Consider the following 14,947-nt stretch of genomic DNA (forward strand, 5'->3'; position numbering starts at 1 on the left):
TTGTTGAATTGTTAGCTAGTTTAATTTGTAAACTCTTTGTAATGTGTTATGTGACTCTAAAGAACGAGTTCGTATTGCTATTGGTGAGCTCGGTTGTTTTATGGTTTAGTTTAATATGAAAATTTTCAATGTATATTTATTGTGCTTGTTATGTTTTTCGCGTTTCGAATTTGAATTTATTTATTAAAAATTCAGGACGTCACAATAGTTCAGACAACACCATAGAAATAGAATAACAAATAAAAAAGAAATAGAAGAATAGGGAGACGGTGTGCAAATACCTGGTCATTTCAGCTTTGCACCTACTTCTTTTGCAAAGATATGAAGGCATGTGAATGTGGAATATTTTAATAGAGAGGAGACTAATACCAACGTCTAATATTGTTTATTTGAATAGAGAGGAGAAGGGAGAAGATTTGAAAGACATATGCCATCCACTTTTCTACAGTCTAACTTTTGTTTTTTTGAATAGAGCGGAGAAGACTTGATAGACATAAGCCATCTGCCACTTGTCTAACTTTTCTTGGAAGTTACCTATGGATGGAGAGGAGAGGACTTGAAAGTCAAGCCAAGCACAGATTATATGGAGGCATTTTCCAATCCCATTTACCTTTTAGAAGCCACCACAACCTAATTATCACTTTCCCTGCAATTGTGCATCTGAAAATTTTCTGTAGAATGATAACTTTGATCTTCCATTTCTTCCTCTTCTTGATCACTCCTTGTGTTACTAACCTCATCCCTACTGTTCACAGCAAATGTATTGAAGCCCAGAAAGAATCATTGCTCAATTTCAAGAAAAGTCTTGTATTTAATTCTTCTTCTTCCTCCAAGCTCATAACATGGAATTCGAATACCGAATGCTGTACTTGGACCGGAGTAACTTGCAGCACTAATGGGAGTGTTGTTGGACTTGACATCAGTAGCGAGTCTATCTCATGCAACATTGACAATTCCAGCAGTCTTTTCCAACTACAACATCTTCAGAGACTCAATTTAGCCTATACTAATTTCAGTGGCTCTTCAATTCCATCTGCAATCGGAAAGCTTATAGAGTTGAGGTATCTGAATTTAAGAGGGGCTTATTTTTCTGGGAAAATTCCAATCGAGGTTGCACACTTAACGAGGCTGGTAGTTCTTGATCTCTCTTATAATTCCTATCCCTTTTTTGCTGAGAACCAGAATTTGAGCATGCTAATTCAGAACCTCACAGAGCTTACAGAATTATATCTTGATCATATAAACCTGTCGGCTGAGGGATCTCACTGGGGCCAAACCATATCATCTTCACTCCCAAAGCTGAGTGTGTTGACCTTGTCCTTTTGTGATCTTCGAGGCCCTATTCATGAATCGTTTGCCAAGCTTGATTCTCTATCCACGTTAATATTGTATGGAAACAATATCTCTGGTCTGGTTCCAAAATTCCTTGCCAATTTTTCAAGCTTGATTTCCTTGAGTCTCTCCGCTTGTAACTTGTACGGAGCATTTCCCAAAGAGATATTCCAGGTACCTACACTAAAGTCTGTTGACCTATCAGTTAATTCAGAGCTTCGTGGTTCCTTACCTGAATTTCTAAAGAATGTATCTCTTGAATCCCTAGTTCTATCCAGGACTAAGTTTTCAGGTGTCTTGCCAGACTCTATTGGCAACCTTGAAATGCTGTCTAGATTATATGTTTCAGATTGCAATTTCACAGGGGCAATTCCAAAGTCACTGGCAAACCTAACACAATTGAGGTTTTTGGCCTTGTCATCCAACAAGTTTTCTGGTTCGATTAATTATATTCAATGGGACAAACTCATCAAGCTTGAGCTTCTCGACTTGTCCAACAATCTTCTTTACAGGAGTATTCCATTGTCTCCCTTTTCTATTCGCTGGCTGCGGAGGTTAGATCTTTCTGGAAATCACTTCTCTGGTCAGGTGCTTGAATTTTCTAATGTCTCTTCGTACTTGCTGTACATACTTGATTTGAGTAGCAACAATTTGGAAGGATCAATACCCGTGTCTATCTTTAATCTTCTAGGGCTTCAAGAGTTAAATCTTTCTTCAAACAACTTGAGTGATTTTCCTTTTTATGGCCTTCACGAGTCGAGAAATCTTTCATTTCTTGATCTATCCCACAATAGCTTGTTGTCCAATCATAATGGTACCAACTCATCACACCCCTCCCTCCTTCAGATTCAGGCCTTGAAGTTGGATTTTAACAAGTTGAAAACATTCCCAAATTTCCTGAAAAATCAATCTAGTTTAGCCTACTTGGATCTTTCAGACAACCAGATTCCAGGTCAGATACCCAATTGGATATGGGGGCTTCCTCTCAAAACTCTAGGTCTCTGTTGTAACAAGTTGGTAAGTCTAGAAGCCCCTTTACTTGGTTCTACTTACAATCTGTTGAATATTGATCTTCACTCAAACCAGCTTCAGGGACAAATACCATTGTTCATAAGTGGTAATTATTTGGATTACTCAAGAAATAATTTCAGCTCTAGCATACCAACTGATATTGGTGATTTCATTTCTTCCACGGCCTACCTTTCTCTTTCAAGCAGTAACTTGTATGGGGAAATTCCAATATCAATATGCAATGCAAGTGGCATAGTTCTTGATCTCTCTAATAACTCTTTGAGTGGAATCATTCCCCAATGCTTGACTCAGGCATCTTCGCTTAATGTCCTTGATTTGAGGAGAAACAACCTTAATGGATCTATCCCCGATACTTTTCTTCAAGGTTGTAATTTGCAAAGTCTAGCTCTGAGCAGAAATCATATACAAGGTCGATTTCCAAAATCTCTAGCCAATTGTTCAATCTTAGAGGTTTTAGACCTTGGAGTCAATCAAATAATAGATGTTTTTCCCTGCATGTTGAAGACCATATCCACCTTGCGTGTCCTTGTGTTGCGATCCAACAAATTTTATGGACCCATTGGATGTCCTGAGACCAATGGCACCTGGCCGAAGCTTCAAATCATAGACTTAGCTCATAACAGTTTCAATGGTGAAATACCCGGTATGTCATTGACAACATGGAAGGCAATGATGGTTAATGAAGATAATTACCAATCTCCCCGTAGCTTTTGGTGGGGAGCAGGTGGTGGAAGTGGGCACTCTATTCAATTGGAAGATGTAGTAACAACTACAATCAAAGGTCTAGAGATGGATCTTGTATATATTTTAACTATCTTCACTTCGATTGACTTCTCTGGTAACAAGTTCAGCGGAACAATACCCAAGGAAATTGGCCTACTGAGATCATTACATGTCCTTAATCTGTCCAGTAATGCTTTCACAGGCGAAATCCCATCATCCTTTGGTAACATGAGAACCATCGAGTCCTTAGACCTCTCACAAAACCACCTGAGCGGCCAAATTCCACCACAATTTGCAAATCTCACTTTTCTTTCGTACTTGAATGTCTCATATAATCAACTGACGGGAAGGATCCCAACCGCCACTCAGTTATCGACATTTCCAAATACCTCCTTCGAGGGTAACAAAGGATTATGGGGGCCTCCTCTGACATCGGATACAACAATCGTAGTACCACCTCCAACGTTAAATGGAAGCTCAAGTAAGCCGAATTCTGGAGATGAGATTGAGTTGAATGTTCTCAGTGCTGACATTGGATTTACATGTGGGTTTGCAATTGTCGTCGGGTCACTTTTGTTTTGCAAGAGATGGAGGAAATGGTACTACAGAGCTATGTTTAACATCCTGTTCAAGATATTCCCTCAGCTGGAACACAGATTTGGTAATCACAGAAGGCATTTTACATAAATCAAAGGTATTGGAGACGTCGAAATGGTTAGGTAGACAAAGCATGCAGCTCAACTCCATTATATAGGAGATTCCGCTGGCATTTTTTCTCTGTATTTTCATCACATAATTATAATGTAATTGCTTTTTTTAATTTTTTTGTCATAATTATGTTTTTTTATTTTTGTGTTTTCTGTTTTGGTCTGGTGTCGTAAGCTATGTTGTAGTCGTTCTTGCAATGTGATCACTTTACGCTTTTAACATTTATGAAATATCGTGTAGTGTGAGCAGGTAATTGCTATGTTTTGTGATATGGTGATTGTTTTCAAATATCCTCCTATCTAAGCAAGAATGCAAGATAGAGACAAATCTGATAGAGAGATTTGGGTTATAGATGAATCGTTCAGGGGATCGCACTCGACTCTTTCCCATAGACATGGGTTTGGTTCATAGTAGATATCCAATGACCATGTAGTAGTGTTTAGACTCTTGGAGAGACTGATCATAGTGGTTATTTGGTGCGAGGATATTTCAGAACCATAGGAATAGGATAACAAATAAAAAAGAGGAGATAGAAGAAAAGAGAGCTGGTGTGCCCATAGTCCCATACTGGTCATTTCAGCTGGCACTTGCTCCTTTTGCTGCTAAAAGAAATGAAAGCATGTGAATGTGAGAGAGTAATACATGGACAAGAATGTAGCAGGTTTAATAGCAATTTGAACAAGAGAGGGTTAAGACTTAAGAGAGATGTTGGGCGTGTTGGAAGGGGGAGTTTGACTGGACTGTACTACTCTTTTCACCGTAGAATTATAGCCTAAAACAAAAGTCGTCCAAGGGAAGGTTGGGGGTGTTTCCTATCTTTTTCTCAATAAGAATGCAGCCCATGTCATGCTTAACTTGAAGAAAAAATTGGCTCCCTTGAAAATCCATAGTCGGCTAGTCATAGCTTTTACTTATGGCAAACCTTTGTCCTTTTGCAAGCAATCAAGATAAGTTAGAGAATCCAAGTATTGGCTGCAAGCAGTGACAGTGCCACTGACGAGTCAGAACCAGAAAGTTAATGTTGAATGGATGCATAAGCTGGACAAAGAGATCTTCCAATGGATATATAAGCTGCCGGTAAAAAAATTAAGATAGTGAATCCGACAATTCAAGAGGAAAGGAAAAGGTAAGGTATGTACATTATGCATGTAACCAATCGATGTTCATCTCCTTCTGCAAAGTAGATTAATACAGGAGGATAACTTTAGTCGAAAAGGTGTATATAATTAAACTAAAAAGGTATACTATAAATGAAAGAAGTAATTAACATGAACATGTATATATTGCACTCAATTTAAGAACACACCAATACAAGTAATGTCTAAAAAGTAAAGCACATAACACTAACCTGAAAAAGACATGTTTGATCTTCTCCTCTGAACAATCTGATGAAGGCAATCTCACTAATGGGGCAGAGAACTTGAATGCTTGTATATGATTGTTAGAGCAGAGATCAAGGTCTATAAATAGGCATTGAGGATTAGGTGCCTCCCATAAAGGTTTCCTAATCCTTTTACATTTAGGCCAACCTTATTCTTGTTCCATATGCAATTAGGTATACCTCATTAGCAAAGTAACCTCTTAAATCAGTACTGATAGCAATAGGAAATCCAACACCGAACCGATTAACACTAGGAATGTCTATTTTGCTTGTTCTGTAAGTATGCAGCTTATTTATTGTAATACTTGACGAATATTGATAGTCCACATTAAGTCTTACAATCTCCCACTTGGACTATCAATGTTCAAACAATAATAAAAGCTGCTGCATCAGTTATAGCAAAAATGAAGTGTGCACAGAGACATACTTAGCATCATCAAATTCATTCCAACACTCAGTCATTCTGTAATCCATTATATTGAACCACAGGAAATCTAATGCTTAACCAAGCATTAGCACCCTGCAATCACAATGTAATATTTCACAGAACACAGGAGCACAATTGCATATGAAACTCAGATTTTCTTACAAAATGCAGTGCAAGAAAATGATCCAGAACATAGATTCTGAAAATTAAGGAATCTGTAAATTTAGTGCTTTCAATCAAGCTCAACACAAATTTCATTAGTATATTGAACATTTCTGCAAATAAGGCTAATGAAAGAATCAATCATACTCGAGTAAAACATCACAAATGCAGAACTTTCAATAATACTTGAGTAAGAAATTTGCTGATTTCAAAATACTGAAATAGGAACCTGAAAATCAATGTTTTTAATAAATTTGAATGAAGTCTACAGCAATGAAATCAAATAATGCAAGAAAAATTAATTCTAAATCCTCCCACTAATCTAAAGCATCAAAAACTTAATAAGATTCCCATATGAGTTTGAAACAAACCAACTGCCTTAACTTCTAGCCTCCTTGTTTGGGATCCTCTTCCTTAGAAATCCCTTTCTTCATAAGCCAGTCTTTGAAACCCTTGCAATCCTTTTTGACGTGTCCAGGCTTTCGGCAGAAAAAGCATTTTACAGAACCATTCTTAAAATTTTCAGAGTTGCTAGACCCTTGAGAAACTTTAGAAGATGAGGCACCTGATTGGTTTGATCTATAGTTGAATTTCTTCTTAAACTGAGGCTTGCTGACAAGGTTAATTCCAATGCTCTTTCCCTTCTTAATTCTATCCTCTTCTTGGACACATATTGAAATCAGTTCATTTACACTCCAACTCTCCTTCTGTGTATTGTAATTTGACTGCATCTGACTATATTGTTGAGGTACAGAATTCAAAAGCAAGTGTACCAAGAAGGTGTCTTCAATACTGACATTTAGGACCTTGAGTTTTGCAGCTACATCAATACCCTTCATTATATATTCTCTAATGCTTCCAACTCCATCAAACTTCATGGTAATGAGAGTATTCATCAAGTTTCCAATTTCAGCTTTATCTGACACTTTGAATTTTTCTTCTACATTTTTAAAGTATTCCCTGGCATACTCAGACTCAGGTATACTACCTCTCACAGCTTCTGTCATAGATTTCTTCATGATTACTAGGGTCAATCTGTTGTGTTTATGCCATTGATGGTACCTATCCTTCACATCCTTGCTGGTAGTAAGTGTTGGTTCAGCTGGTGGATCTTCCTTAAGGACATGGTCATAATCTATCATGCCTAAATGCAGCTCTATATCCTGCTTCCATCTTTTAAAGTTTGATCCATTTAAGCTCTCAATTTGATGAAATCCTAAAGGGAGGTTAATGGCTGTAGCAAAAACATTAAAAGGTTCCAGATTTAGTGGGAAATTAATAGATTTGAATTCATGGCATTAAACTGAAGTGCCCTCAAATAATACATAAGGTGTCTGTCTTACCTAGAGTGGCAAAAGACATATAGACACTAACTGAATCATATAAGCAGAAAATCAAAACTCAACAATAGGTTGTTTAGAACATGTCAACACCTAGGGTGGCAAGAAGATAGTTCAGTTCACCTTCTGAAGGCAAGTTTTAAAGCCTGTTATATGCTGACATCAATCTCAAGAGCCATAATCATTTAAACCTCCTATGGGGAGCAAGGATTCCAGCTTCTAAAACTAATGTCACAAGATGTTGATCCAATACTGAGGTTTAATTAAAGTTTTTAACATGGGATTGCTATTGACAATACTATATGTGAAAAATTTAACTAAACTGGATCAAGAGAATATATGAAGTTTGTGTCTTGAGTTTTGTTAGAGCGTGTTCACAAGAAATTTAATATACTGAATAGGGAGATAAACATAAAGCAGTGAACACACAAAACTTGGATGCAGAAGCACTTACAAGAAATCCAGAACACATAATCAATCAAGTGGAATATATATATAAAACAATGAGCTGGGAACACTCAAACGTACAATTCTAATCAATCATAGTAACCACATATATGCCAACAAGGCTAAGGAACAGAAGGCAAAACATATTTGAATTGATATAAGATTGATTCACTTCAACTTTGTCTTTTCCAATATGAAAACTACTTTATTTGCTAGGATACAAAAATTTATTTGCTTCTTGTTTGATAAAGAGAGACCGACCAAAAGAACATTATGAAGTTTTACAAATTTTAGTAGTGAGACAAATAGTGAACAATGATTACGAGGAGAAGTAGACACAAAACCAATCAATCACAGAATACTGAGATAGAGGATAAGTACTCTATTACTGGTTAATGAACAAGAATACTCAAAACACACAAAACCAATTAATCACAGCAGTCAATTATATGCCTCAACAATACCAAGGAGCAGAAAATAACGTAGAACATATATGAATCGGGTTATTAGATCAATTTTCCTTCAAAATTTGTTTTGCAGCAGTTCGAAAGCATACCAGGATACTGTGCTTATTTCTTGATGATGAAACGAGACCAATCCAAAACCCGTTTAACAGCTTTTAGGGCTGTCCGATCACGATTCCGATCATAGTTTAAGAAAATTTAGGCGGAAAAAACCATGACCGAGATCGCCATCGAAGAACCCTAGAAATTTGGAAATCAAATTTGGGGCCAGCCGTTAATTTGAGTAACGATTAGTTTAGGCTAAAGGCTGTCTTCAGAAGCGGGTCTTGGTTTTGTCTCCAAGTGAGTTCTAGGCTTTGATAATGAAGCGAAGCCCAACCAAAACTTTATACAAGAAACAGATTTTTTTTTTTTTTTGAAAACAAATATATTTTCTGTTTTGGGTTCTTAATTGAGCACAATGGCTCTGATACCAATTGAAAGAAGTAATTAACATGAACATGTATATATTGCACTCAATTTAAGAACACACCAATACAAGTAATGTCTAAAAAGTAAAGCACATAACACTAACCTGAAAAAGACATGTTTGATCTTCTCCTCTGAACAATCTGATGAAGGCAATCTCACTAATGGGGCAGAGAACTTGAATGCTTGTATATGATTGTTAGAGCAGAGATCAAGGTCTATAAATAGGCATTGAGGATTAGGTGCCTCCCATAAAGGTTTCCTAATCCTTTTACATTTAGGCCAACCTTATTCTTGTTCCATATGCAATTAGGTATACCTCATTAGCAAAGTAACCTCTTAAATCAGTACTGATAGCAATAGGAAATCCAACACCGAACCGATTAACACTAGGAATGTCTATTTTGCTTGTTCTGTAAGTATGCAGCTTATTTATTGTAATACTTGACGAATATTGATAGTCCACATTAAGTCTTACAATAAATCCATTATTGGGAGACGAGACCAACTACGCGACAGATTCAATTTACACAGGGCTGCCTTCAGAGGACAGGTTCTTTCAATGATTTGAACAATTAGAGATTCAACATTTCAACCTATTACGAATAATTAATAAAAATGAACAAGGAGTGCAGCTAATGAAAAGAGGAGTGCCCTTTATCTCTCCTTGGTGATTGTGGTTGGTTCTGTTGCTGGTGGTAGTGGCAGTGCCACGTTTTTGTTTAGAAATTCATAGAAATTAAAGGGTTTTTTCCGGTATACCCAAAAAGCCTTGGTATTTTTCCTAACTGCCTAACACTTTGGTATTACACTGTTGTTGATAGAAAAAGACTAACAGAGATGGTTTTAACAAACAAATGCCTTTTGTATCCTATGTTGACCTTTGGATTCTTCTACAGTTCTATCCAACAAAAAGGGATCAGTATTCAAAACGTCAAAACAAAAACAAGACTAGCCTTCAACATACCACATTTCGCCTAACGACTCCTTGTCTAAACTGCTACTCACAGGGCGGAATCACTGCTGCTTGTCCTAATTTTTTCTGTTTTTAAAACTGATTCTTTCAGATGAACAGTAAAGTTTTAGAACCTTGGATTTCCATGGGATGCATGCATTTTAAATAGTAAAATATGAATGACAATTATCATGATGAACTGATAACAATTGAAATGAACTGATAATAACTATATTGGTTAAAGAAGTGGGTAAACAACCATTTGAATTTATTCAAATATACATATAGTTAAAACATTCAGAGCCTCATTCTCAGGTAAACAGCAAAAGCTGTTTAGTTATCCATAAGAATGAGAACAGGTACTTACTTGTTGAAAGCACACTACTTCACACCTAGACAGGAAGGGAAGCACACTGCTATCCTACTTGAGATAAGACTCTTCTGCTCAATTTTCTAAATTTTTAATTGATATGGGAAGTATTCGAGTAATTTTCGAATTTAGAATTGATCTGGCGATTTTTCGAATGCCTTTTAAGAGAAGCTAAGGCTCCTTATATAGGGAGCGGAACTCAAACTAGAATTCAAAATACAAAAATGTACAAAACAACTCCGTGACTCTCTGCTTTTCTGAGTGCTCCTGCTGGTGGAGGTCGTTTGGGAAAAAGCAAAAAGCATGTTAGGTGAGAAGTGAAGTGTTTTTTACTTGTCCTTTTCTTTTGTGAAAAGGAAAAAGCAAAAGTAGCTTTAGAAAAGTCTAAAGGTCTATAGTTGCTATTTTGGTGCTGATTCTTCACCTGTAGCTTCACATGTTCTCATCTGTTTCTGAATGGTGGCCAAAGACAAAGGAGCTATTGTCTGCCTAGGCCATACGAGTTGTTGTTGCATTGTCCTCGACGTCTGTATCAACATACATTTTGTGGTGGTTGTCATTTTCAAGCTTTTCCACCCAGCGCATGCATGCCATCGTCGAGTCTATCTCTCTTCTGGTTAGAGATAGGAATAGGTCACTGCTGACTACGTCAGGATGATCGTAAGCAGTGATAATTGTTTTCTCTCCTGCTGCCAGGAAGGTATTGCTGATATCTTCAGCGATGATCTTCTTCATGTATTCCAGGGCCATGGCCTTCATCCAAGGAATGCTTGAATTTGGTTGACCATTGTACCCAACACAGGCTGGTTGAAGATATTTCCTTGGGATGATTCTCACATAATGATATGGAGAAATATATTCAACTTCACCATTTGCCTTCTGGATCCATTCTGGAGGAGTGGATCTGAACTTCAGAAGAAGCATACAGTCATTTTTTCTGATGTTTTTGACTGTGTTGACAATAATAGGTGGCAAACCTTTCAGATCATCATTAGTTTTGGTCCACAAATTATGGACAAAACCATTTTCAACAAGCCAAAGCTTGTGTTCTTGGGGATGTTCACTCTGAACATTTACTAAGTATCTTCCAACATAAGGTCCTAACACGATAAAGAAAGTTGGAGGAACAAGTTCTTCTGGATTATGCCTTCCTATCAGACTATGGAATTCATGCCAGTCTGATTCATTGAGTGCCATGATAGGAACCCTAGCACTTTCTGGAGTTTCAAGGAAGTGAATTTTCTCTTTTCTGACAGCACTCTGCTGCATATGGATTTCTTCAGTCTGTGGTCTGGCATTCTCATAAAGTTCTTCAGCTAGAGCAAAGAGTGCCGGGAACATTAGACCACTGCTTCTTTCTTGGAAGGCAAATAAGAGGTTATCTAGGATGGCCTTCTGGTGATAAGCCAGTCTCCTGCCAGTTCTGAATACAGGAGTATCAAAAGTTCTTAATTCATAATTAAAAACATTTATAACTCCACTTGGAGTTGGTCTGCTTTTTGGCAAAGCAGCAGCCATCAATGGTCTTGATGTGCCTTTACCGTCTGCCGTTTGAGACGGGCTAGCCAATCCTTTACCCTGGGATTGATCAGTTGAGGCCAAGCCTTTTGAGCTTAGCAGAAACCTTTTAAGGATTTTTTCCTTGGTTTCCCTTGGATCCTCTTCAGGTTCTTGTTCTTTCCCAGCTCTTCTACTTCTGGGATTACGACCTTCGTTGTCTTCTTTTTGGCTGAACATTGCCATTTCTTTGGTCAATTCGTCTGGAAGATAGTTCTTGTTTCCTGCAATTAATTCAACAGTATAATCATATTGGTTAAGAAACAATTGCAAGTTTGCTAATCTTCCTCTATCAGCAGCTTTGTCAAGTTTAAAATTTTTAAAATTATTTACTCTGGCACAATCGGTGCGGACAATAAAGGGTTTTCCAAGATATGCTGGAGAATTTAAAATCGTTTTCTTGACAGCTAAAATTTCTTTTTCCCCTGTGGGATAATTTAGTTCTGCAGGGCTGAACTTGCCACTACAAAATTTGCAGATCTTTTCAATGTTAGTTCCAGGCGCTCTCGCCAGAACCACACCGGACCAGTAATTTCATCATTCTCTTCTGGTTGTTGAAGAGGAGGGAGATTTTTGCAGAGATTTTTTATCTGCTTCATGATCTTTTCATCATCTGCTGTGAAGTTCCATTTTCTTTTGGAACTTGTCTTAGGAGATAACATTGTTGTTAACCCTGAGATTTTAGGGATGAAATCTCTCCCATAATTTATGACACCAAGGAATCTCTCTAGACTATTAGCATCAGGAATTCTGTCTGGGAACTTCCAGATCTTTTCAAGAATGTAGGGTTGGAGCTTTATGACTCCATTCTTGATGTTTATCTCTAGGAAATCAACTTCATCAAGGATAAAGAAGATTTTCTTCTCGCCTAGGATAATTCCATGCTGAACTATCAGCTTTACTACTTCATGGAGGTGTTTCATGTGTTCTTCTCTGTTTTTGGAGAAGACCAGGATGTCATCTATGTAGACGACGCAGAACTCCGCTACATGCTTAAAGATGTTGTCCATCTTTCTTTGGAAGATTGAGGGAGCTTGCTTCAGACCAAAAGGCATTACCAACCATTCGTAATGGCCTTGAGTTCCAAATGCAGTGAGAGGAATACTCTCAGGATGCATCTTGACCTGCCAGAAACCCGACTTTGCATCGAATTTCGAAAAGACTTTAGCTCCTCAGAGCTGGTTGATCAGTACTCGTACTTGAGCAATTTGATAACCGTCTTTGACAATCTTCTTGTTGACATCTCTGTAGTCAATCACCATTCTAGCTTTTCCTCGTAGATTTTCTGCATGATTTCTCACGTAGAATGCTGGAGCATGATGAGGGCTAGTGGAAGGTTGAATTAATCTCTTCTTCAAGAGATCTTCAATATCACTTCTGAATTCTTTTTGATCTTCCTCTTTGTACAGAGGAATGGCTTTGACATGGCAGATGGCATTCATGTCATGCAATCTCAATTCACAGACCACTGGGTCTTTTTCCCAAAACTTTTGAGGATTTGTATCCACATTCTGCTCTAGTAGTTTCTTGATTTTTTCAAGAGTGGGAATTTTCTGAGACTCAAGCTTGTTCTGAAAGTGCTTGAGGTTGTGCTCATGGATGAAACTAGCTTCTTCATCTTTACTAGTTTCTGGTTCTTCTTCTTCTTCTTCAGAAGATTCTTCAACAAGCAATTCTTCTTGTTGCTTGATTTGGAGTATGGGCTCGAATTTGGGCTTGTAGGTAAGATCACCACTATTCTGTTGCGATCTCTGATACTGAGTAGTAAACCCAGAACCTACTACACTTTTTGCTTGTGTGAGTCGATCTGCCCAGAACACCTGTTCTCCTTTCCTGAAGCTTATCGCTTCTTCATCCTGAATGAATCTTTGTTGGAGAATAAAATCATTTCCCAACAAGAAATCAGATCCTTGGCCTTCAGATTGCCAAACATTCTGGATGATAAATGTTCCTCCACCAATGGTGATATGAAAATTTTTTGCTACTTTCTTCATGGTGAGATGGCTCCCATCAAATGTAACACCAGTAGCTAATTTTTTCTTATCTTCTTTCCAGAGTTCATCTAGAATTGCAAATCTCTTTGCAACAGTAAATCCCGATCCATTATCTACAAAGGCATGTAGATGATATTTTCTATGATCAGGGAATTTTAGTCCAATCTCTGTGTAGTTGCTGTATCTACTAGTAGAGACGACTTTCGATTGTTGAAGCTCATTTTCCTGAGCTTGTTCCTAAGGAATGAATGGTTTACATTCTTCTGGAACAATTTCTGGTGTTTCAACCAGTTCGACATCCTTATCGATTTTTTCTTCACCGATGATTTCTTCCTTTATTTCAGAGGAAGATGATTCCATGGTTTCCTAGAACAGAGTTTCTACTTCTTTCGCCTTTTGCTCAGCGAAATACTCTTCATATTCTTGTTCAACTAATTGGCTTACAAGGCCATTCTTGGTTTTCCTTCTTGCTTCAGCTATGAAGCATTCTTTGTGATAGGTCTTCTTAGACTCTTCACAAAACATTGGGAGACCATTCTTTTCGTGACAAAAGCAGTAGTCACAAACGAATGTACCAGGGTTCACCTGATAAGAAGACATGAAAGTTTCTGTCTTGCTTTCTTCCCAGTTTTTGATTCTCAAAACATTCATTTGTCTGGATTCGAAGTACTCTACTTCAGAATCTATCTCAAACACTTCTGATGAATCTTTTTCTTCAGACCAGGCAGAGTAAACTGACCTGTCGTCTTCTTCATCATCTGAATAGGCTATTTCGTAGCCTTTCATGTTTGCTACTTCTACTATTTGCTCATATTCTTTAAAGAGAGCATTAGTAGATCTTTTACCCTTTTCCGGGCATTCATTGGCATAGTGCCCTTCAGCTTTACATAACCAACATCTGCAAGCTTTCTTGCTTGGTTGTTTATGCTGATAGGTATTCTTCTTTTTTTTGAAGAATTTCTTCTTAGAATCTTCATCCTGCTGCTTCTTGTAATTGGAACTTCTCTTGAATTTCCAATCCTTCTTTTGATTACTCTTTTTGAATTTTTTAGAGTAATATTTTTCTTTCTTCTTCTTTCTGTGGAATTTGGATTCATGACATCCCCAGTTTGTGGGCATATCCAGTATTCCATAACAGAAATTTTCAACTCCTTTGAGTTGCTTCTTGGCCATCTTAGCTCTAAGATTGGCTTTGCATTGCTCCTTCAGTAATTGCCGGATTCTGTCGGCAATTCCTCCAACTGAAAATCTCTCAATTGGCTTCTCAGCTATGCTTTCTCTCACAGCTATTCTCCATGGTTCAGGGAGCTTTCTGTGCAACAGATTAACTAGATCAGTATTCTCTAGTTCACCAATTGTACAGTAGTATTCTTGAAACTCATTCAAGTATTCTTCGAAATATCTCATGTCACAGATTTTGAGAGCATAGATATTCGACTTTACCGTTTCTTTGGCTTTCTCACTCAGATTTGAGAGATCTCCACAGAACTGATCGTACAGGGGTACTGCAAAATCATACGGAGACTTTGAATTTTTGATCTCTTCAAGCCAGTCTCTTCCTCTGGCAGTTTCTTTGAAGGATAGGTA

General features: G+C 37.6%; 1 protein-coding gene across 1 annotated transcript; it reads left to right on the top strand.

Moving 5' to 3' along the window:
* The first annotated feature begins 540 nt into the window (after nt 1-540).
* Nucleotides 541-3,774, top strand: LOC112198587 (receptor-like protein 6). Its single transcript, XM_024339740.1, has one exon. The coding sequence runs from the start codon at nt 541-543 to the stop codon at nt 3,772-3,774; it is 3,234 nt and encodes a 1,077-aa protein (XP_024195508.1).
* The last annotated feature ends 11,173 nt before the right edge of the window (nt 3,775-14,947 follow it).

This window comes from Rosa chinensis, chromosome 1, assembly GCF_002994745.2.
Source record: "Rosa chinensis cultivar Old Blush chromosome 1, RchiOBHm-V2, whole genome shotgun sequence".
Classification (NCBI taxonomy): Eukaryota; Viridiplantae; Streptophyta; class Magnoliopsida; order Rosales; family Rosaceae; genus Rosa; species Rosa chinensis.